Genomic DNA, 25355 nt, shown 5'->3' on the forward strand with positions numbered 1-25355 from the left:
TGGATGGGAGGGAGGGAATTCCCAATAATCTTTTTTTGCCATCCTCACCACTTTCTGAACTGCTTCCAAACCAGAGAGCAACCTGAAGGTTACGAAGTAACTTTGTAACCAATGCCTGCATTTATGACCTTTGCAATGGGTCTCTCTCTCTCTCAGCCATATGTTTGTCATTACAGTCATTGTCCTGTGTAAAACTGTAAGCACAGACATGATCACATGATTTTAGTATGGTTGCTTAAAGAGGACTATCCATATCTGGCTAATACTCCAGTGTTCCACTACAGAAGGCTTTCACATTCCACTACTTACAGATTATGCCTGAAGCATATCTCAAAGAGCAATTTTGCAAAACATTCAATGAAACAGCACCTTTGTTCCTACGGTGTTGGTCAAGTGGAAGACATAATCCTATGAGATTAGGAGGAAAACGCTGATGATATATCTAAGGAGTTGGATTACCTAAAGAACTGAATTACCTCTTTCCATATGCGATTCTATTTATTAGCAATTAGGTTGTTACTTTTTCCTATTTACTTTATGTTATTCACAACACTTATGTAGCCACCATCCATCTCATACAATGATTTTAGACAGCACAAAAATCCATAAAATATACCTAAAAACATATCATTTCCCCCCCCCATCCCAGATCAAACATCTTCATAGTTAAATCTCCCATCCTAGCCCAATGCTTGAGGAAAGAGCCATGTCTTCACAGCCTTCTAAGAGGCTTAAAGCAGTGTTTCTCAACTTTGACAATTTTAAGGCATGTGGACTTCAACTCCCAGAATTCCACAGCCAGCATTGCTGGCTGTGGAATTCTGGGAGTTGAAGTCCACATGCCTTAAAATTGTCAAGGTTGAGAAACACTGGCTTAAAGGGTAAGGGGCTCTCTGATCTCTAGTGCCATTGTGGCAATCACTGAGGTTGCCAGCGAAAATATTTAACAGAGGAGGACATTCATCCTATCTAAACTAGTAGGATAAGCAGATAACCTCAAGGAGAGACCATCCTGCAAGTAATCAGGACTTGTGCCATGTATGTCTTTAAAGATGACAGCCATCCAGAGTCACCTTATCCAGGAGATGGACAGCATATAAATTCAATAAATAAAATAAATGGCACTTTGAACTGCATCCAGTAAACAACTAGAAGCCAGTGCAGCTCATGCAGCAATATTATTGTTCAGATGAACCACAGGACACCCAAAACTGTGCATGCCACTGCATTCTGGACCAATTGCATTTTCCGTGTAATTTTCAAGGAAAGCTCCACGTAGAACACATTGCAGCAGTTCAAACAGGAGGTGATTAAGGCATCAGTGATGGTGAGCAGGGTCTCCCACTCTAGGAATGGGTGCAATTGGTGCAAGGGCAGATTTGTTTAAAGGCCCTGTGGTCACCCAGCTGTCACCTGCTCCTTCAGCAAAAGCTATGAGTCCAAGAGGACCCCAAATTGCAGACTAGAATAACAGAACAGAATAACAGAATTGGAAGGGACCTTAGAAGTCTTCTAGTCCAGGGGTCCCCGCACCAGGCCGCGGCATGACAGAAACTGGTCCGCGCAAACAAGCAAAACCTCATCTGCGGGATACAGACAGTACATGAAACCACGCCTCCTCCGGTCCACGGAAAAACCCCTCTCCACGGAACCGGTCCCTGGTGCCCAAAAGGTTGGGGACCTCTGTTCTAGTCCAACCCCCTGCTCATGCATTTCAGACAAATAGTTTTCCAATATCTTCTTAAAAACTTGCACTGTTTGAGCATTCACTACTTCTGGAGGCAAGTTGCTCCATTGATTAATTGTTCTAACAAATCTGTGTGCAGATGGATATTATCTCATCAAGAGTCAGAAATGTCAGTTCTACAGATGCCAGATGTGGGCTAAAAACCTACAACCAGTCCCTTTTGCTAGGATTGACTCAGACCTGTTTTTTCCTCATCTTGACCTTTACAGCCTCCAGGTGCTGAGCCACCACCTAAACAGCATCATTTCCCGAGCACAGGGTGGAAAGGTATAATTGGGTATCATCAGCACACTGATGATACTGAACCCCATGTTGATGCATTACCTCTCCCAATTGCTTCACATAGATGTAAATAGGAAGGAGGAGAGCCTTGAGACCTGAGGCATCCAACATAATAGGGCCCTAGGGCTGGACCTCCCTTCCTCTACTAGCATTGACTGATAGTAGCCATGGAGAAAGGAGAACCACTGCAATTCAGTGTGGGGAATGGGACAACTTGCCACAGCCAACTCACTGTGGCCAACTCGCCACAGCCAACTTGCCGCAGGACAACTTGCCACAACCAACTTGCCATGGAACAATTCTCTGGTGAACAATTTAACAATTCTATTTACTTATTTAAAATAAATAAAAAATTAATTTAATTTTTGTTGATCACATTTCATTCTGTCCCTCCTTTTGCATCCTTTCTTTAATGATTCTATTCCATCATTTCTTTGTTATTAGTGTAACTTTTATCCAGCAACGAGTTGTCCTGTGGCGAGTTGGCCATGGCAAGTTGGCCACAGCAAATTGTCATAGACTCATTCAGTGTGCCCCACTCTCAGTCCCCAGAGGTGGCTGATGGTATCAAAAGCTGTTAAGAAGTTCAGAAGGGCCAGAATGGATACACAAACCACATTTTGAACTCTCCAAAATCAAGTACTATGTTCTCTTTTAAACTCAAAAATTCCAAACTGTAGCACTATTTTAATTCAGCCTAATTTCTTTGCACATTTTTATGCAAGTTGCATTTCTTTTTATTACTATTATTTTTATATTTTATTTCATTTTAAGTCTGTTAAGTCTTTTTATTGTTGTATGCTGCCCAAAATCAGGCTCTTATGAGATTGGCAGACATGTAGATGTCATAAATTAAATGAAATAAAGTTCTATGTTATCACCTAGTCACAACAATAAAATCATCTTAATGACTGTAGTATATAATATAAATACAGTGTATTTTATTTGCTATATTTTCTTCTAACCAAGCCACTTTCACTTATTTTAAGTAAAACCTCATTTTGTTATATTTTGTTGTTTGCATTACAGCAAATAGAAAACATAATGTGTATTCTAGCAGCATTATCAAAAGACATGTTACAATGAAGCTACAGGCTAATTTTTCTGTCTATTAAGTACAGCCTTTTAAAATATAATCGAATAGACGTTTATATTACGGACAGATTTCAATAGAGAGGGCTTATTATAAAAATGAAAGAAAGTGTTTTTATATTCAACTTCTCCACATAGATACAAACAATTCTTACCATCTTAGAATTATATAATTCAAATCTGAAAACCAAAACATTTAGAAATCTAGTACCTCGTATCCACTTCAAGCATAGATTACAAATGTTATTAATTCATACAAACCTTTCCTCAGTTTTAAATCAGGAAAAAATTATTTGCATATGCACTTGCTCTTCCTCCCAATTAATTAAAGCAATACGCACTGTGCAATCTGTAAGGTGTTATACTATACAGGTGAATACTTCATATTGCTTAAATATTATGTGTGCACTTACCTAACCTCTACTCCAGACCTTGTTGGTGGCCTTCCTGGGGGTGGCCGAGGAAAAAACTGAGCTGAGTTTGAACTGCTAGTATTATCTGTAGTAGTCCAAGATACAGGTCTTGGTATTTTGCTCTTTCTGGGTTGAGGATTACTTGATGACAAAAAGCTCTCTTGTACTTGACTCCGTAAATGAGTGTCCAATGTTAATTTGGAAAAGGAGGTCAATACATCTTCTGAAAGCGGTACAGGACCTGCAACTACTTTTTCCTTCAGTGAGTTGTCGGAGGCACTTGAAAGGTCACCCAGGAAAGATCTGAGCTGTCTCTTTTCTACCAATAGTCTAACCAAGTCTGTTTGGTGGGCCTTTTTTAGAAGTAGCTTCTCCTTTGCTGAAACAGGAGAAGATTCTGATGAGGAATCTATCTCTTGTGCTAAAACCGGTATGCGACTCTGCCTGGCTGCAAATGGTGATCTAACCAATTCTTTTTTGGACTGACTAGAGGTTTCACTCTCTGAAATAGAATAGAATGGTTCTCCATTTCTTTGAATACTTTGCTCTTCTTTTTCCTTTTCTTGCAGAAGTGTGGCAAGTTTTACTTGCTGGCATTGCAGTTCCTTAGCATGATCAATATCCTCATCATGGAAGCCATTTTCATGTACTTGTATTTCTTGACTTTCCTGTTTGTAAGCAAATAGGTCAGTACTTCTTGACAGAGAAACATCTGATGTTTCAGCAGCTGACTGTTTCTGTAATTCCTGTTTTGTGCCCTGATTTAGTAAGGAGCAGCTAGCCAAAGGTCTTGGTTCTTCGGGGTCTGTAATAACCTGAGGTCCACCCAAAACAGATTCTGTGCTTCTTGAAGCAGTCAAGCAGGGTTCTTTAATTTGTATTTCAATATCTTCACAAATAATGAAAGGCTCTTTGTCTTCTATTCCTTCAACAAGGTTCATATTTTCCCTTCCTTCTTGTTTCTTCATGTATTGTTCAAGTAAATTTGTTTGGCTATTATTCTGATTTTCAATGCCTTCGTCAACATCTTTATCAAGTGTCCCTTGGTTGCAATCTAATTTGAGAATTAAATCTGTTCTACTGCTGCTAAAAGTCAATGCACCATTTGCCTCAATCAAGCCAGCAACATTCTCCTTAGGGGAGGAAAGTTCAACTCTATGTTCCAAAACCCGAGGATCCCGATCTTTCTTGTCTAGATGATGCCCATAATGAAAACTCTCGGAAGTAGACTGTGTGGATGCCATTGATGGCCTGGGGATTGTAACCTGCGAAGAAAGTATTGAAATAATTAGTTGACCAGAACTTACTCAATTTGTTTTTTGACATTATCATATATTATCAAATCAAATTCAAACAGTAGTTAATTTCTTTTTCATTGTATCTTGAATACAATGGAAAAGAAGTGCTTGGTTCAATTTGGGATCACTTAACAATATGGTAATTGTTTTACTCAAAAACTGTTCTTATCAAAATCACTCATCTTACTACTCTATCTTAATATATCTGTCTTTATACACCTTATTCTATTTGCTCTAAATAGTCTTTTTTACATGCTTTTAATTTAACTGATGTACTTTCATTTCTAAATAACACAATGTAAAAATGTATTTGCAGCCTTCCATTTTATTTTATTGCCTTTTCTTGTTAAAATTTTAATGGGCTATAAGGAGGAGGCCTATGTAGTTTAATCTTCTGCCTTTTTACTGAAAACTCAACTTGACTTTGATGCAAAGATACATCAGATCTGGACTAGATGACCTCCAAGGTCCCTTCCAACTTTACTACTATTATTATTATTATAAATATATTGGTGGTGCTTAATGAGAATTATTGGAAACATGATTTCTACAAATTAGACTGTATTCCATAAGCATCAATGGTGTCAGCCTTTGACACCATTGCTATCATTTGCTGGCTGAGTAATCTTATGAACTATTTTGAAGTTATTTCCAATAAAAAATGTTATAAGAGCATACTTGATAATGAACAGTTACTATACACAGTAGAAAATCTGATTAATTCACAGATTATTTATTGTTAGTGGTGCTTTAAATGTTTGCCTTTTGTCTACAACATTCATCACACTATTTTGTATCAGAGCAAAAATAGTCTCTTATATCCTCTACATTTCTTGCATCTGCTTCACATTACTCCTAATCTGTTTCTAAAATCACTGCCCCAGTTTGCTTTCTACTTATCTTCCTGCACAGTCTTTCCACTCTACTTGATTCACAAGGCACTGACCTTTATCAGTCCCTTCAACTGTAAAAATCCTCTGTCTCCTGACCGGTTTGTCCCTGTTCCTTGAACACAAAATATTCCTTTGCATACACGCATGAAAGAGGTATGGCAATCGTATGCAGAATTCCGCTATGCAGAATTCCACTGTTAAACTATAAAGGAAAAGATACCTTAAGCAACGATGTTAACAAATAACAAGAAAAGAGGCCTATAAGGAAGTATACAGCTAAAGTAAAATACTTGAAACTAATCACAGAAGAGATATAACAATGGCAAATGAGGGTAGAATAAGACGGGACAACTATATTGAAAACTTTTATGAAAAGGATTATGGAATGTCAGAAACATTTTCAGAAAAAGAATATACTTAAGAATCAACTTTACAAGAAACTGAAATAATACAGGAATAGACCAGCTGCCAAATAAAATGAACAGATTCACTGAACTATTTAAAGCTCTTAGAGGAAAGGTAATTCAGACTACTAATCCAGAGTACAATGTTAACAATACAGAACAATGCTGTCCCAAAAACTGGAAGAAACTGATGTGCATCTCTACAACAAAGATGGGAAATTCAAAAGAATGTGCAAATTACCAAACCAAGACTACTTTTATATCTGACACAAGAAATATTTTTGGCAGTCATTTGCTCTGTAAGCTTGTTTCAATTTAGTTTCTGAATGTTTTGTTACCAGACTAGGAAACATCAACATCAGGATTTTCTTGTCCTATTTTCCTTAGCTTATAAATGTCTTGTGTGCCTGTGTGGTCAGTTGGTTGTGTGATTGGTTGTTCGTTTGGAGCTATATTTAAATTCTGCTCATGATGTTACCTAGTCTGGTAACGAAACATTCAGAAACTAAATTGAAATAAGCATGGAGAGCAAACCACTGCCAAAATCTAAACCCCAAGCTACAAGTACTTTCTATTATTACAAGGAAAATTTTCTTAAAGAACCTACAGGAAAGAATACAGACAAATATGAAATTCCAAATAAAATCAGATTTCAGAAAAGACCAGGGACACATGAGATCACACAGCTAATATAAGGTAGATAATGAAATAAGAGAACATAAGATGATTTATCTTTGCTTTGTGGCTACATGAATTATGCCAGAATATGGATTGTAAAAGAGCTAAATAGTCTGCAAAACACCTGATTAATCTTTTGAAGAACCTTAATAATTTGGAGAAACAGAACAGCTCAGAATAAGTAAGTGAGACAGATGATGCATACTGTTCGTAACTTGCACAATAAATGTATGAATGGCGGAATTGGAGAAGATCCCAGCTGAAATCAAAATTGGAGTCTGAAACATTAACAATCTAATATATACCAATGGTATCACTTTTTTACTCAAAAGTTAACGTTTAAAAAAGCTTATTATGAAAATAAGAATGAAAAGAAAAATCCAAGCTAAGGTGGCAGATAGCTATATTTTTTTCCCTTGAGATCAAGAAGAGATAAAAATAAACAGTGTGTTTGAGAAATAAAGAGATTATCTAGGAAGGGAGAAAATGACAAATTTAGACAAGACCATGAACTATAAGAACATTTCAATGATGATAAACACCAGAACATTCAATGCAAGTGTTTTTTTCAATGGTCATGTACAGATTTGAAAGTTGAATACTTGAGAGAAAGATGCCCTTAAATAATAGATTGAGAGATGTCTTGTTTTATGGACTGCAATAGAAGTCAATTCGATCAAATAAAGACTGTTTATTTCCTTGACATGATGAAACAGAAGGAAGCTATGAAAAAATGTGTAAAGAAAAATATTCACAATTTTTTACAAAAATCAAGAGGTTTTCCTAGATGATTGCTCAACAATGAAATCAAGGAACAAAGGAAAGAGGAAAAAAGGAATGGCCCTATTTAATTTGTGCTCTGGCTCCATTTACTGGCAGTTTGGGGTTCCTAAAGGAACGTTGCCCTCAAAAATAAAAATAAAAATGCTCCATACTCTTGATTTAAACAGGATAAGAAGAAACAAGAGGAAGAAAATGCCATGAAATAAATAAACATACATACATACATACATACATACATACATACATACATATATATATATATTTCTAAAATTTGGATTGCTAGCATATTTATATTTATATTCATATTCATATTCATATAGATATATATGAATATGAATATAAATAAATAATCTGGAAAATCTGATGATTTCATTCAGTTGCAATCCTGTATTGGATTCCAATAAATCCTTGCATTCAGAATTCTCATTAGATTTAGTGATTTTGCAACATTTCAGATGACTTTAGCTACAACAAAACATACAAAAGGCTATTCTTTTCTTTGAATAAATTAGAAATTGGTTTGATTGAAAAAAGTATCGTAGCACCAAAGAAATATAGCCATCATTTATTAGCTACAAATATCTATCAGTTTTTTATTTATATAGAATTGATATCTACACAGATTAAGCACTTCCAATATATTTTTCTTGTTTCAATTCTTTAATTTTTCAAATATTAAATGTATTTTTAGTTTTCATGTTACAGTACAGTTACTTTAATTAAAAAGCAAATAATCATTCTGAAAAATTGAGAGATTATTTCTTCTTCTGTTTTGAATACTATGGCCATTATATAAGATTGTGCAGTTAATGCCCACTATCAGAGTGCTAACTCCTAAATTATTAGGACTAAGTTTTTAATAATGATTTCATTTTCACCATAAAAAAAGTAAAACACCAAGGACCAAAAATGTACAAAATCTAGTTAAAGAGATACTTCTTGCTAGTTAGAAAATGTGATTTATATAGTTCACTGATAGAAAATTTGATCTTTGGAATATTTTTAAAATCTTTTTATCATTGCTTAATAATATTCAATTAGCAACAAAAATTTACATTGAGAGAAATAGTATTTTATGTATAAAGGAAAAAGTTACATGCAGAAATAAATTTTACATATGGTAATGTTTATGATGGGATGGAGTCAAATTAAAGGTTAAGCTTTAATGATTAATAATTATTGTAAGTATTTGCTCTACTATTATTATAAAGCTATTTTTATTATAAATTAAAATAACATGGATAATATCTATTATAAGATTACTAAAAAGCAAGCAAGCTGGAGTATTGTGTTCTTAAAGATTAATTGGAGTTTTCCATTTGACAGTTTTCTTTAATACTACTGATTTCTATTATTAAACTCATGCCTTGAACAATATGTATTTTAGCATTATACTTGTTAAAAGAAATACCACATGCTTTCTCAATCTATGAAACCCTCTCTTTCTCTTTTTTGTACATGCAGCAATCACTTATATACCAGCTTTAATTTTATCAGCTTTAATTTTGAGTCTTATTTACTGAAACTATTCCCCAAACTTTAAATTACAAAAAAGTCATTCATAATTTCTGAATAATAATTTTATCTGTTACATAAAATATCAGTTAGTGGATTCACTCTGATCTATCCTGTGAAGATTTTGCTACCATTTTAAACTAGTTTAGTTCTTTAAAATGACTCTTCCTCAAAAAAGCTGTATCTCCCATCTTTCAGTTTTCCTACTAAGACAAATAATCCAAATGTCAGCCCTGCATATTAATTGGGAACTGTAAAGCATTTCAAATGGCCAACAGTGCAGTTGCTTTGATGAAAATGAAGATGCAATCACCTGCTGGAGTTGTGCTTTTGAGATGTGAATGACAGGGGGAAACTTGTTTCCAGAGGGAATAACAGGAAGTTGCCTACAGGAAGGTGACCAGGAAGAGGAAGAGTGGTTCTCTGCTGACTGACTCCTTGGAAAGCTTGTCACTTTCTTAGGATCCATGTGGGTGATGAAGTGGGATATAGGGTTCAGGGTATAGAAGATGGTGGGACTTGAAATTCGTGGGATGGAGAAATGCGGGATATGAAATGAGCTGAGCTGTGAGAATATGGCAAGGAAAAGAAAGAAAATGTTTCAAATATTTAATAAGACCATTTTATTATTCTTTATCTAGTTTTATCATTTTCTTCCAGTAATTATTTTCAGTAAGAAACCATAATAGTTTTAAAAATGAAACTACAAACTACTTATTTTATTCCTATGATTTACCAATATTTCCCCATATGCCACCAATAACACCGAACATTCAGAAAAGTGGTTATAAAATAATACTACTTGTTAAAGGAATTACTAAAAAATGAGATTGCCTTGTAAACCCTACTTGACCAAGATAACCATACAATAGCAAAATGTACTGAATTGGATCCAGATCTTGCTTCCACAATTGGAAAAGTTTATTCTATTTATAGAAGGAGAAAACTTCCCTGGGTAGGATAGCAACATTTGCTATTTCCTATAATTTCCTATTATTTCCAGGAAATAACAATCTTTGTGGTGCTGGAAATCTCTTCAGGGAACACTATTACTGGAAATAAAATCTGGATCTGAACCAATTTTCATTTTCAAGCAGTGTTTTTTATCAGCTTGCAGATATAACGCTCTACTGTAGATGCGATGTTCGAAAACACATAATAACTACTTCATAATAATACAACAAAGGACCTGATTACTTACCTATAATTGCAGTTCTTTAAGTAATTATCTATGAATCTGCATATATGGATTCTGCACATGCACAGTAACGTTATGTAGAGCATTCTGGAACTTTAGACTTTTGGTAGGAAGCCCATTTCCCTTCATTAGATTCAGCATGTGAAATTAGGATTCCTGCCATTGTCATCCATTTCAAAGAAGCTACAACAGGCTAATATTGACAATGCTGTCCTTGAAACCAGGTCGGAAAAATGGATGGTTGGCATTTGGATTCATGGATGGCCATATTAAGAATGACAGTTACAGATAAATAACCAGTGGTCTCTATGATTTACATACATGGCTTAGTAGCAAGCTCCTATACAAGGAGGCTGGTAAACAATAAGAAAAAAACTGAGAATAAAACTGCCCTGCCAAATTATTCTCTCAAGCAAACAATCCCAGCTAAGATCAGACGGCTGTAATAAAGTGTTAAAGAGAGATCCTACTGCTGATGAAGCCATCAGTTTCAGGGAATAGCAAATCTGGATTTGTCTGACCCAATATAACTGTTCATGTGATTTATTCAGCAAAAAACATTTGCTGTGGCCTATTACAAGAGAGAAATAAGCATGGATCCTTCTTATGTTGAAGTCAGAAATGACGCTATCTGAATATCACACCTATACATAATTATTTTTAAAGAATTTTCTGGATTTGAAAAAAATACAGGGAAGATCTCTCCTTAGCATAAATGAAAATCAGAGATTGCTTTCAGCAGGGGGGGGGGAATGGAGACACAGATTCACTTTCTCCTTATAGAAAATTAGGTAAGATTCACTTGAATATAAAAGCATGGAGCTCACTGGAATGTCAGACTGAATGTGATGTGATCACAATGACTAATGCTGTCTTCTGAGAGAGTAAATGAAGAGGTCAAGCAGCTAAGGTCTTAAAGGGCTTTGATTCTCAGAGGACAGAAAAGAAACTTTTATAAGTTTGTTTTTATACAAACTTGTATAAAACTGCTTCACAGCCAGATGAGAAAAAACAGAAATTCCTTTAGATTATGAAGATTGTAACAAGATAAACTTTTATAGACAAAAATAAACTTTCTTCATTTTAAAAATGATAACAATAAAAATTCCAAAACACAGTATGAAACCTGAAATGATGTCATTGGAGGTTACGAAACTGAGGAATCTGTCCCACCTCTTCATATAAGCTTTCTGAATGTAAGGCTTCCAATTCAGGAAAGACCTGATCTACTGCAACTAAAGATTGTAGATGTAATCTCCACATAATGAGTTCATGTGCTGCCCCACTCACTCACTTGCATGTAACTGTGATTTAGTAAGTTTATTAATGTTCCCCAGTAGTTCCCTTTACAATACTCAGAACTGTCCCAATAAGTCCAGCCACAAGCAAGCCAAGATTAGTTCAGAAAGGAATTGGTTAATAGTCCATAAATAAGTGAAAGTTGCTTAGACAAATGGCTCCACCCAACAAACTTAAATCCACTGGGCAAAAATTAAATATACACACGAAAGCTCACTTAGCAAGAAAAGTTCAGAGTCTCCAAGGCACAATTCCAAACACGGTGAAGCAGGAAGCACGACAAACAAACAGCCAGCAAATCAACACATCATTCCCAGCAACGCCTCCCTCTGCCTGCTGTCATAATTAGCCAGTTTCCCGATGCAGCCCATCAAAACGGGCGGGCTCCTCTCCTCCTGAGTAGTCTGGCTGGCCTCCATTGCTCCTGCCTTTTCTCTGCCCTGCACAATCTCGGATCAGGTGCAGAAGGCAGTTCCTCCTCCTCTTCACCGGCGGTCTGCCCCTGCAGGCTTTCTCCAGCTGAAGCCCCCTCTGATTCTCTTTCTGCCCACTGTTCAGAGTCATTAATTAACTGAGTTCCTGACATGCCAGGAATGGGCTCATTCTCCCTTGAGCTTATTTCTGAAGAAGAATCTGAGGAGTCGTCCAAGGGAGACATCATAGTTTGGGGGAGAAAAGAGATCTGGTCAAATTGGCAATGCATTATGTCTCTGAGAAATCAGACAAGGGAAGCTAAGCCAAGCTTAACAAAGCTATCAGGATTTGGATATGGCAGTTAGAATAGAATAGAACTACCATCTTCTTAAATTTGATAAAGACTCTTAATGGATGTTATAAGCACTGAGGAAGGCTTCATCCAAGAATTTTTGGCTATTTGGAACAGGATGAGATGTATAGAAAATTGAACTAGCATAGCAGTAAAATCCTCCACAAAGGAGAATACTGGATCCTATGTACAGTATATGACCATTTTGGTTGTTTAAATTCACACTAAGGAATAGATCAATCCAGATTATGTATGTTATGTGCATACCATTATCTTCTGAATTGAAGAAAGTTGTGTGATCACTATTTTGTCATCCATATATGACATAGGTGTCCCTAGAAGGCAAAAGTTGAACAAATGAAGAAGGCTGATTCTCACCAACCACATACAGGAACTACAGTCCATTCTACTGTTACATCTAGGTTAGCCATAAGAATTAAAAATGTTGGTTTCAAAGTCTATTTCAAGATAGAAGATGCCTAGCGCAGAAAATCATGCCAGAAATGAAGAGGTGAAGCGTTTCTTGAGGCAGTAATCAGAAGTGGGCTCTCCTAAAGTGGCTTGCACTGGTGTGATTAGTATGATATGCCCGGCTCTTTATCCTTGGATATAGTCTCCTACAACACAATTAAGCTGTATTTATAAAATCCAAACATTTTGTAGTTTGCTAAACTATGTTGATAAAAATTTTAGTATGTATATATAGAAAAATGAATCATAGTCAGGAAATCCAAATGGCATGGGAACTTAAGAGCATAATGTTGTGAGTAAAGAGGATGGCCTTAAAGGACAGAGAGAGCATTTGTTACCAAGGCAATAATCAATGAATGAGGCTTGAGCCCAGACAGCCCTCCCCCTAATTCATATGAAGACAGAGGAAGCACATTCTGCCTTGTAAGGTTAATATCAGACTTATAAAGAAGAACATACTGAAAAACAGGTGCTATGTAGACTTAAATCTACTTTTATTAGAATAGTAATAGTAGCAGAATCTTGCAAATCTGTTTTCTTTTTCCTCCTTTTATCTTTATGATAATGGGGGCAGGGGACTAAATAAATGTTTAGTTTGTAAGTAAATTTGATTTTTCTCACTGTAGATATTATTGGAGTTAAAAGTAGACATCAGTAGTAAAATCTCCATATTCATTCCTAGGCAAAATTCATTGAGTTGTCTTTCTCTTTCTGAGCTTCAGTCTACCAAGAAGTTTTTAAATATGAAATGATTTTAATGTTTGTATACATGTTGTACTTTGATAATAAAGGTTCATTCATTCATTCATGTGGCTTTCAAGTTATACTTTTTAGTGTACAGATTTTTTCATGCCATAGTTGCAGGTTGCTTTGAGGAAGGCTTTCTAAAACAGCAGAGGAATAACGGTGTAGTACAAATAAACGTACTCTTATTTTTACCTTATGTAAGAAAAGCAAATATATATTGTTATTGTATCAAGTAGAACATATAAAATATCTTTGATATAAAGCTGTATGCTAAATTATTTGACATGTTCATCTCCATTGAACCTGTTCTTAGTACATAATTTACTCAATTTGACTACATTAATACATATTTTTAAAACACTAACCTTATAATTGCAATTATAGTAAAGCATCACAGAATGCAGTTTCTGTGCTGTACCAGGACTGAAACCTGTTTGGCAGGGGTTCAAATAATTTGCTTTTTCAGGATTCTCTGTACTTTTAAGACCATTTGTTTCTATATAACCTTTCTTAAAAGGTAGGCTGAAGAAGCCTAAATTTATTTAACAGTTGACTTAAGCAAAAACGTCTTAAGGATGAAGTACACCATAACACCTTTCAGAGTGAAAAAACTACCCCTTAATTCAAAGAACTATTAACTGCTTGAATCCCACCTCCTGCTATTTCATGGGCAACCTTAACTAACCATAGTTAAGATATCTAACCACTTAAAAGATGTAACCAGAAAGTATGGAACTGACAGTACAGAGGGCTCTACACATTTCCTTAGGACTTACAGACACAAAATTATTTCAGCTAGTTTCTTGATATATTGAATCAAGACCATGGAAGTCATTGGTGGCCATGTAGTCCTAGGCTACTCCAGACCTCTCACCAAATGAAAGGAAGGTAAAGTTCTCCAACAGTACTAACCAAGGATACTCTTACCATCTCAACAATAAGGATAGTACCCTGGCAGAGATGTCACTGTTCAGTATGGGAAGCAGTATAAAAGTGTCAATGCCAAGTAGCCCTTTGGGCCCAACTGCATAAATGAGGTCTCACATCTGGTTATCTATAAAGTAGTGCCTCTTAATGCCAATAGAATCTCACAGAGAATAAAATCTGCCCCCTCTCCCCTGCTCTGGGGGCACAGATAATGCCAGACCTAAAATCTATATCAGCATATTCCTGAGAGAGGAACTATCTCCCACTTCCCTATCCAGGTTTCAGTTCATCTCAGTTTGAACTCAGATGTCATAAAGAGCTGTTATTTATCAAAAGGAAAATAAAGAATTTGGAACATTATCCTTGTTTGCAAGAGAAGGATATTTAAACAGTATATTTTTGCAGCACTAGATTATGATTTTGATTTATGGTCAAATCAATTTATTGTGCTAAGGATAAGAGGCAGCTATCAATTTAGTAATAAATAATAAGTATTAAGAGCATTATGAAGGAAACGTATGTGCCAGAGGATAAAAAACAAACGTGATTTCTATCCTTAGTGTTTAGACACAAATCAAACTATGTTTATAACAACTCTTAAGTGCAGTAACACCATTTTCAGTCATTACTATTCTTTGTTTTTTTTGAATGAAAAAAAGTGTACTATGTACTCCCAAAGGTGCTTTTCCAAAAGGCACCTGGACTTCCTTGTTTTTTTCTTTGAAAATGGTTATCATTAATCCTTCCATTCCCCACCAGTCAATTAGAACTGAAGAAGCTCCATGAATTATAAGTGAAACAATTTAAAAAACAAACAAACAAGAAAGTCCAATTACCTTTTAGAAAAGCACCTGTGGGACAACCATGACCTGGATGATTGAGACTCTCCATAGATATACATATACACCATAAATGTACTGTAACTGTATATTCTATTTAAACATATGTTGTATTTAACAAAAGTAGTAAAAGAATTTTGAGTAAAAGAAAAACTGCATACAAAATAAAGAAACAGCAATAGCCATGATATTGGCCCAAAAAAGAAGACAGAACCATTCTCTTGGAAAATCTGAAATCTGAAACAAAATGTTAAGATGCTCAAATAACATGGCCCAGAAGATGGAAGTTATTTATAGTGACTGTTTTTTGGCACGTACATAAAACAGTTTCAGCTATCAGGCAAAGCCAATTTATATTTTTACATGTAAGAATTAACTTTTCAAGAATATATTAAAGTAAAAAATATATTTAATAGCGGTTACTAGCATCTGAAAATAAAGACTTAAAATTAAGTAAGCTCATATGTGCACTCCATCAGTTTTCTCTATTTCTGAAATAATCATTGCCTACTTTTGAGCTAAAAGTGTAATTCATATTTTAAAAAATATTCTATGAAAATACTCTGTGAAAATAATTGTTCAAAAATCATAGTTATTATGCTTTTCTGGTTTCAAATTTTTGTTGAAGATATTTATTAATGTTTACAATAATTAAATCAGTGGCAAGAGCTCTGGGAATTGCAAAAACACATTTTTAGTAGAGTATTTGGAAAATATTTCTAAAAATGTTAAGAACACTTTCACCCTCTTTTCAAAGAACTAAAACAGATTATCATCTCTAAACAGTGCTTTGATTGTAATCTAAATGCCATGTTTTCACAGTCAGCAATTTCTTAATTTGCCTGAACTATAACAGACTCTAGCTGTTAGTTTACTTACTGGAGTAAGAGCCCCTTCTGCTTGTGCCTCCAATAGGCTTGTAGGTGTGACAGCAAAAGCATGACCAGCAATTCCAATTGGGAGTTCTAGTTGATCTGTAAACTGTTCAGAAGCTGCAATTCCATGACATTCAGCGCCCAAATCAAATGCTGCTCCATCAGGTGTAGGCTTGGTTTGAAGTCCAAGTTTATCCTCTTGGGGGGACTCTTCAAAATCCTGGAGTACCTCAGGTTCTTCATCAGAAGGACTTCCAGTTGTTTTATGCCCTGTAGCACCATTAGTTCTGAAATCCTGAAGGTCCTGCTCTTTATCAACAATCACCCATTCCTTGGAGTCTACCTCCTGCTGGCAGGAATTCAAATTGACAGCAACGTATCCATTGCTAACACCACCATCACCCTGTTCTGGAGAAGGACTTGAAACCAGCTTGGAAGCTTTAGGCAGATACTCTTCATCATAATGCCAGACATGTTCCTGACCGGAAGAAGCTGTGGGAGCCCGTATTCTCTGAGAAGCTGGAATTACAGGTTCTTTGCCACTGCCACCATTAAGCTCTCTTTTCTTTTTCTCCATGCTGATAAAAGAAAAAAAAAATGATATATCAATGGATTTGTATTATTTGAGGAATATAAAGCAGAATCTACACGTCATCCTCTAAACAGACATATTTTCCCAAAAAATTTTTTTAGAAAAAAATAAGTGGTCCAAGTTATTCATGAAAATAAAATACATACAGTACTCTACTACTTGACCCTGGAAAATAGTTTCTTGCATCCATGTTTTGGAGGACATTTCTGTGTATTTTAAGCATGTAGCGCATCATCATTTATATTAAAAACATCAGATACTTGACCAGTATATGCCCTCAGCTTACAGCCGGTCACAATGTGATCTACAGTTTGATGTGGGACTCCGCAGTTGCACTGAGGGTAGGGTGCTGTGCCCCATTGATACAGAGAGTCCTGGCAGACACGGTGTGAGGTGCGAATCCTACTCAGAATTGTCCATTGCTAACATGGTAGTTCAAGCCTGGCACTTTTTTTTGTGGGGCCGTTTATATATCTTCTATATCTGAGTGTTCAGTGACCCATTGCAAAATGGCAGGCTGGCTTTTTATATAAACAAAATACTTTTTTTCATGTATTATCATCTATAGTTTCATTATCCACCATTTGGCTAGAATGAAACTGCTATGAAGGTTAGCTGTATGTAAATCTATATATGCATATGATTTTCTAGTTACTGCAGATATTCTAATTAAACAACAGTAAAGAATTACATACGCACGCACCTATAGACAAAACCAAACCAAGCCACTGCAAAGTAACATCTGCATAAAACAAACCATTACCTACCAGATTTCCAGAAATTTGTCTGCATCTGGTTTTGACTCCAAAGTCAGGCGCTTCTCCAGTTCAAAACTATGGATTGATCGTAACTTTCGTACCAGAGGAACATCCCGATCTGGCTGTGTGGTCTCTGAGCGGACTCTAATTGGAGAACCAAGGCTTGGTGCATTAAACATTCCATTGATTGGTTCATGACTGTTTTCTTCTTCTGTAGTAGCCTATAAAGGAGTGTCACAATATAAAAAAATAAATTAACATTAGGATAACATCCCAATCTTATTAAAATATTTGGATATAAGATAATTCTTATGTAAAGCATTTTCTAAATGTGATTTTAAAAACAGTTGACATAATCCCTCTATTTGAAAATCAGTTTCTATTATAGAAAAACTAAAGATTTTAGAAATATTATTTAAATAAGCAGCTATTTTATATCAAGTTTGACCACTAGTTCACTACCTAGATCTACAATAGATCTATTCACCCAATTTTCATGAACCCGTGTAGCCTCCCTAACTTCAGACTCTTAAATTTTCTTCCTGTGCCTGTTTTTCTTCAGACATTCTAGTATTTGTTGCTCTAACTTGCTTTATTTTATTGTAATTGTAATTCCCATTTTCTCTCATTTTTAAATGAGCTAGGTCACCTTGGGCCAGTCAGTCTCTCAGCCCTAGGAAAGAGACAACGGCTAACCACTCCTCAAAAACCTTGCCAGGAAAACTACAGGGCCATTTCCAAGCAGTCTTTGAAAATTGGACATGACTGGACAGAAGAAAAAAACATAGGCACCTATTTTTAATTCTGGGAAATAAATGTGCAGATATGTATGTGTGTGTATTTCAACTCTCGCCTCATGTTGCATCTGCTTGAGTGTTAATCGAGCACTACCTGTACTTCTAGTGTAATATGCACTGGTATTAAAATTCTTAACCAAATATTCTGATAAGCACTATAAACAACGTGGAGAAAGGACTGAGACTACTTAGCACTACATGAAGACAAAGCCATTTCATCATTCTCTTAAGAAATTCATTGAAACATTTTCAGCAGCACAATTAACCAATAGAAATGAAACCTATATATATATATATATATATATATATATATATATATATATATATATACACACACACACACACACACACACACACACACACACACACACACACACACACATACATCACATCAGGGACAAATTAAGTGGTTTTCTTCATCATACTCCATTTTTCATGGATATTTGATTAGTCACTATTGGAAACAGATATATATGTATATGTTAACAAGAAAAAAAGAAAATGCTATCATTTATTCGACTGCAATACTTACTTTATGGATGCCCAATTTAATCTTATTCCTGTTAGCATCCATTTCTTCCCACACATCCTTTTCCTGAAGACGATGTCCAGGAGACTCTGGTAACTTTTCTGGTGAGATTCCAATAGGGATACCATTCTCACCGTCACTGAGTTGTTCATCAGGAAATACTTCATCTGTATTCTCTCGTAATAAATCTCCTGGTATTGGTGTAGCATTGGCAATTCTATATATGAAAAAGTTAAAATTAATACTAAAGATGTCCCAGTTTCTTTTCCGTGTAAGTGTTCTTTTTGACACTTACTTCCTCTCTGCCTTAGACTAGTAATGCTAAAACAATCTTCCCTAACTTCCAGGTTTCCATATGCTAATGAAGTCAGCATGCTACCCCATTAGGATAAGGACCAGAAGAGAAGATACTATTCCATCACTTTTGCTTCTGGTTTCCCCCACTAAGCAATAACCATTAGAATGAGCTGCATAATAATAATTGACTGTTTTAAATTTCTTCCCAATTTCATCATGCCACCTGAACTGTTTTCAACCTGGCTATATTATGAATGAATATTTCCTGACACTTCTGGAGGACAGCAATTTAAAGATGACCCTTCTCTTCCAAAAGACATAGTTATCTATTATCTTATTGGTCAAAGTGACCAAATGCAAGTTATTATAAATGCAAGACACCATTCTAAATATCTGACACAGAACACTGAATCTTTATCCGTCAAGTAGCCTGAGATGCATGAACTTAATCTCAGATTCTTGATCTTAATCTGAGATTGATATATTTTATAATAGGGATTTAAGATTTGTCAGCATCTTATTATGAAGGAGTATCTGTTTCCATACCAATACTACAAAAAAGCTGTTGAGACCTTGGAAAAAGTTCAGAAAAGAGCAACTAAAATGATGAAAGGCCTCATATGAAGAATGGCTACAGGACTTGAGTCTGGCTAGTCTAAAGAAAAGAAGAAACAGGGGTGACATAATAGCAGTATTCCAGTATTTGAGGGGCTACCACAAAGAAGAGGGGGTCAAATTATTCTCCAAAGCACCAGAGGGCAGGACAAGAAACAATGGTTGGAAACTGATCAAAGAGAGAAGCAACCTGGAATTAAGGAGAAACTTCCTAATAGTGAAAACAATTAACCAGTGGAACAGCTTGCCTCCAGAAATCATGGACGCTCCATCACTGGAGGTTTTTAAGAAAAAACTAGACAATCACTTGACTGAAATGGTATAGGTTCTCCTGCTCGAGCAGAGGGCTGGACTAGAAGACCTCCAAGGTCCCTTCCAGCTCTGTTCTATTCTATTCTATTCTATTCTATTCTATTCTATTCTATTCTATTCTATTCTATTCTATTCTCCATGAAGAAGCACTTATAACTTGAAATGCTAATTCATCTAACATCCCCCCCCCAAAAAAAAGATTCAAAATACCCTATAGCAGCTGGGGTCAGTCGAGTATGTAGCTGAGGAGTAGTTGAAGTGGTGGTAGTGGTAAGAGAACCATCAGCCCCACTCTTTTCCCAATCAAACAGATCACTCTCTGTCACCCCAAAATTCTTCATACTGTTATCAAAAACGGACATGAGAAGCTATAAAAACAAAGAAAATAATTAATTATATTTCATGTCAATTGTTTCTTCAAACAACTTTTTGAAAACTCTGTTCTGATATACAAGATCTTCATAATACATTTATTATTAGGTAAAATTAAATACTATGATTATTCATCTCCTAAACAACACAGCCTATAAATTTCTTGATGTTGCTTAAAAGAATTCTACCTAAAAGAATTCTACCTGCATGTCCAGGTAATAAAATAAGAATAGGAGATATAAATATCCTATTAAGTATCAGGAATATACCAGGGACTTAAAATAGTTTTTCTTTCAAGAGAAAAAAACTAAACCAAATTTATAAGAAAATTCTTTTGTGCTGCTACTTATTTTCACACTTTCTCATCCTCAGTGCTATCTTATACCTGCTTCAACAGGCAACCAAGTTCACCATGGTATTGCTATTGTAATGGCATGTAACACAACAACTCAGTGTCTTCTCTTTTATAGAAGTTACTTGCTCCTAGAAGCAGACAAGTTAAATAGTTGCCAGTTAAATAGTACTACTCACTCTGTTAGTTATAATTCAAATTTACTTATGATAATATACTTTGTGTCTGGATTATTGAGTATAGATTTATACTCTGAGTTAGGTGGAAAAACTTTCAAAGCAATTACAAAAAGTAAAAAAAATAAATAGAAATATAAAAATTGAAAGCCAGTTAAATAGAATTATAAAAATTGAAGGCCAATATTCAAATACAATCACCCAGGAATGGCAAACACATTTAATATACCATGAATTTAATATGGTTCTAAAATGTAGACTGGAACATATAAAATCCTCAAAGTAAGTAATGAAGGCTTACATCGTCAGTATAACTGAAATAATAATAAAGAAAGAACATTTGCAAGTCATTTGCAGAAATAAATACCTGGTAGTCAGGTTTAGTAAAATAGTCTAAAGAAGAAATGTGATCTAAAAAGATGTTAAATTCTTGAGGGAGATGTTTCAGCATCAGCCGGTGATCATACCTCTCTTTTATAGAGCCTACTTGCTCCTAGAAGCAAACAAGTTAAATAGTTACCATACCTTCTATCTGACTTACAATTTTAAATACATTAGAATTAACATTATATTACTTGAACTTATATGTGTGGTAATAGGTTTTGTCTTTTTTATTTCTATATTAAAGTCTGGAATGTTCAAACTTTTGATGATTGCACTTAACACTTGGGAAGAGGGAAACTAACACAAAGAGGGCAGGACTCTGTCATTCCTAACTTATATTAATTCCATTTTTTTCAGTTTTTATCCTCCAGATTGTGAGGTTGATTAAAATCTGTTTTATGGTATATGCTAGAGTTTTTATGTTTCCTGTCTCGGGATAATTTAATTCAAGGTCATAACAATAATTTTGTATGTATTGCCTCCCTTGGATTATGTTTAGATATGAATAGCAAATACTGCTACTATTACAATACACAATATTCTATTTTTATATGGCCTTCCAAGCATATATAGGTAGTCCTCAATTCACAACTTGTTTGAAGTTACAACAGACTCATCAAAAGGTACATACAACCCAGTTTCAAAATTAAGACAGCTACATCATCTCCATGGTCATTCAGCTTTACAACTGGACGCAGGGATGCTGCAGCGACCCCCATTTCCCCCCTAAATCTGCCATGCCAGGGCCCCGCAGGCACTGGGCTTGCTTTGCTACCCTTTCAGGTTCCACATGCTCCTCCCCACCTCAGTCACCAATCACTCACTTGCCTTCCAATGATCTCCAGAGTTCGGGAGGTCAGAATAGAGAAGGAGGACAAACTGCTCCATTTCTGGGCTACATGGCACACTCCCACAAGTGATCATTTTTTCTGAGCACAGTCACAAACATCTTCGACCCAGTGACCAGTGCGACCCAGCAACAAAGCAGTTTGTGGCTGTGCAGTATAACTGGAAGTGCTGGCTTGGAAAATGACAGCTGCTTGTTGGATCCAAGCAACAGAGACCTTTGCTTTGCAAAGAGAAGCTAATCTCTCTGTAAGCAGAGAGGTCCATTTTGCCCCCCTGGCATTAAGAAGCTCTTTGGGGCCAAGACTTAATTCGCCATTTCCCTTCCCCACGATGTGCTTTCTACCATTGCACAGAGCGAGAGAGGGGAGCCAGCTATCTTTGTCAGTGAATTAAGGCTTGGATCCCTAAGAGCTTGCTAATGCCGGCCGAGCAAAACAGACCTCATCACTTATAGAGAGCTTAACTTTGGTCTCTTAGATGCTTAGATCCCACAAGCAGCTGTCATTTTCCAAGCCAGTAAATCGATCTGTTTTATGGATTGAAGTAGCTTGTGGCTATGCTGAGAAAAAGATGGCCACTTGTGAGATTGTGCCATTTGGCCCAGCAAGAGAGCAGCCTGTTCTCCTTTCTTACCCTGACCTCTTGAGCTCTGGAGATCTTCAAAAGGTAAGTGATGGGAAAGGGAGGACGCTCAAGTAACTGTGGGACCCCAAGAGCTGGGAAGCGAAGCACTGGATTTCTCAGGGGGGAGTAGGTCTTAGGCAGGTGGGTTTGTGCCTGCACTAGGCCTCCCAAGATCTTCTCCCCCCCCCCGAGACAGTCCATATTTCATTTAATGACTCATGTGCTTGTTTAACGATTGCACTGGGGACAGCAGGGATGGGGGGGGTTGGTAAGTGAGATGGTTCATTTAATGTTCATCCCAACTTTTGATCATAATCGGCAGGCTCCATTACATTTGCAACTTGAGGACTACCTGTAAATCAGGTAAAGAAATACTCTTATGGGGGAAAAAGTATGAAAAAAAAAATTGAACACTTCCAAATTTACAGGTTCAGATCTAGTTTACAATTCTCCAACACTGCAAAAACTGAAATGTAATGAACTCAATGAACTAAAATGAAACCTACCTTGCAGTTAGGTTTGATTATTTAACATATGTAAATAGAGCCTTGTACCCGATATACTGTAATTTTTAAAAAATGCTGTACAAAATAACATTGCTACGTATCACTGTTTATGTTTGAATACAGAATTGGGCAACATAGCATTTTCAAGCCAATTTTTCCTAATCCTAATACAATTGTCAAAAATCAGTATTTAATTCTTATCTTCCTAGCTAAAATCTGGTAATTCCACCACTATCACCCATACTGCTGTCAACATTAATGTTTTTTAATGGGGATAGGATAGGATCTTAGGTGTAGTCAGAAGGATGAATTTATCCACTACATGAAGTTCCAATGAAAATAATCTATGTTTGCGATTAAATATCAAATACCTTATCATGTATCTTAAATTAAGACTCACAGTTAAACCTCAAGATATCTCAACTGCTACATTTCTAAACAAACCTTGTCTTTAATTTTCCTCCAGGGCAGTTGTCCAACCACGAACTCCACCAACATGTAAAACAAAGACCAAAGATCATCATGACGTCCCATCTCCTATAGAAATAAAGAAGACTGCATGTTGATCTTCTTTATTTTGCACACCCACCCAATATAATCCAGTGTTAGAATACCAATTGTATCGCTAAGAATATTGCTTATTTAAATATGTGAGTAATGAGACACATAAAGGAAATCTTAATGCTATTGCAATAAAGGTACACAAGCTATGCAAAGAGGGATTCATCAGGCCTGAAAGAAAAACGAGCTAGTTATTTTAGTAATTCTTTGAACAGCCATCCAAACATTCAGATTTGTGCATTCTAGTACAGAAGTTGTAACTATCTTCAAGATTTGTTTGATGCTGCACTAAGCTTGTGAGTATGATTCCCACCTTTCTCTAATTTCCTAAGAGATTGATGCAGAATTCTGGAAGCACCAAGCACACATGAACAGCCATCTGAGGAGTGGAAGCTAAAACAGTTAAGTGATTACATATATCATTTAAGAATGAGGTAGGTATAATGGTTGTGTCCATTGGTTGGGTTTTGTTGAATTTACAGCCCTAGAGCAACCACTAAGCATAACAACTTATTTCATATAATCCGTGTTAACTTCTATCAGTACAAAGTGATGGATCATGAGATGAAAGAAAAGTCTGATCTAATTGAAATGACGCTGGACCAGAATCACTCACTGACAGATTGAAATGTTAATCCTATCTGTTCAGATCCAGATAGTACCAAGACAATGGAGGTAATAGAAGAGATCTTGTAGATTTCAAGATAATTTACTAAAATTATCTATCAGGTTCCAGAGGACATGCCTCAAGTTTCATAGGAATCCAATTTCAATCTTCCATTGAAAATATGAGGAAAACCACATGCTCCTTTTGTTTCAGGGATATGCAGGGTAATGCTATTATCAAGAAGAACAGCTGCCAATATTCCCTAATAGTATGGTGGTTGAAACAAACCAGATAGCAAAGCAGATAGTGCTAGGAAGCTGTCCTAACGAATCTCCTATACATTTGTTCCATGTTGTTCATCTCTGAATGTTCATCCCAGCTTTAGTAGGTAGAACATCATCAGATTTCAGACTCTTTTCATGAGGAAATGGCTGCAACAGGCACTGAAAGTGGTGGAATGTTTCTACTGGATTTCCAGTATATTTTTCATAGTGATCCTGAGTCTAGAGTTTCCTGATCAATCTCTTTTTTTACTTTTTTAGATTTATTTTTATTTTTAATTTATATGTTTATATATACACAATGCATCAAACAAATTTTTAAAAATACATACATAAAACAGGATTGACAAAAAGGAGGGGAAAAGACCTTAAAATTAATCTCATGAATAAAACAGTGGCAAAAAATATTTCTCAAATTCTTCATCCTTTCCCCACAACAAAAATAAGCAAATTAATAAATAAGAACACAAATATTTTTGGTAGTTTAGACATACTAGCAATCCAGAGCTGTGTAGG

General features: G+C 35.8%; 1 protein-coding gene across 4 annotated transcripts in view; it reads right to left on the reverse strand.

Moving 5' to 3' along the window:
• The window catches only part of TTBK2 (tau tubulin kinase 2), a 78734-nt gene that overhangs the window by 10454 nt on the left and 42925 nt on the right, over positions 1 to 25355 (reverse strand). For 3 of the 4 annotated variants that reach the window (XM_039328985.1, XM_039329063.1, XM_039329149.1), the window contains 8 exons: positions 23835 to 23927; positions 21395 to 21520; positions 20338 to 20495; positions 18907 to 19120; positions 17587 to 17798; positions 16232 to 16805; positions 9419 to 9670; positions 3535 to 4799 (listed from right to left, as the gene is read on the reverse strand). In XM_039328985.1, the coding sequence (XP_039184919.1) occupies positions 3535 to 4799; positions 9419 to 9670; positions 16232 to 16805; positions 17587 to 17798; positions 18907 to 19120; positions 20338 to 20495; positions 21395 to 21520; positions 23835 to 23927 (2894 nt within the window). The remainder of the gene's footprint in view (positions 1 to 3534; positions 4800 to 9418; positions 9671 to 16231; positions 16806 to 17586; positions 17799 to 18906; positions 19121 to 20337; positions 20496 to 21394; positions 21521 to 23834; positions 23928 to 25355) is intronic. The other variant, XM_039329229.1, reaches the window with a different exon arrangement.

The sequence above is a fragment of the Crotalus tigris genome, unplaced genomic scaffold (assembly GCF_016545835.1).
Source record: "Crotalus tigris isolate CLP2741 ecotype Arizona unplaced genomic scaffold, ASM1654583v1 scf7180000017545.3456711, whole genome shotgun sequence".
Taxonomy (NCBI): Eukaryota; Metazoa; Chordata; class Lepidosauria; order Squamata; family Viperidae; genus Crotalus; species Crotalus tigris.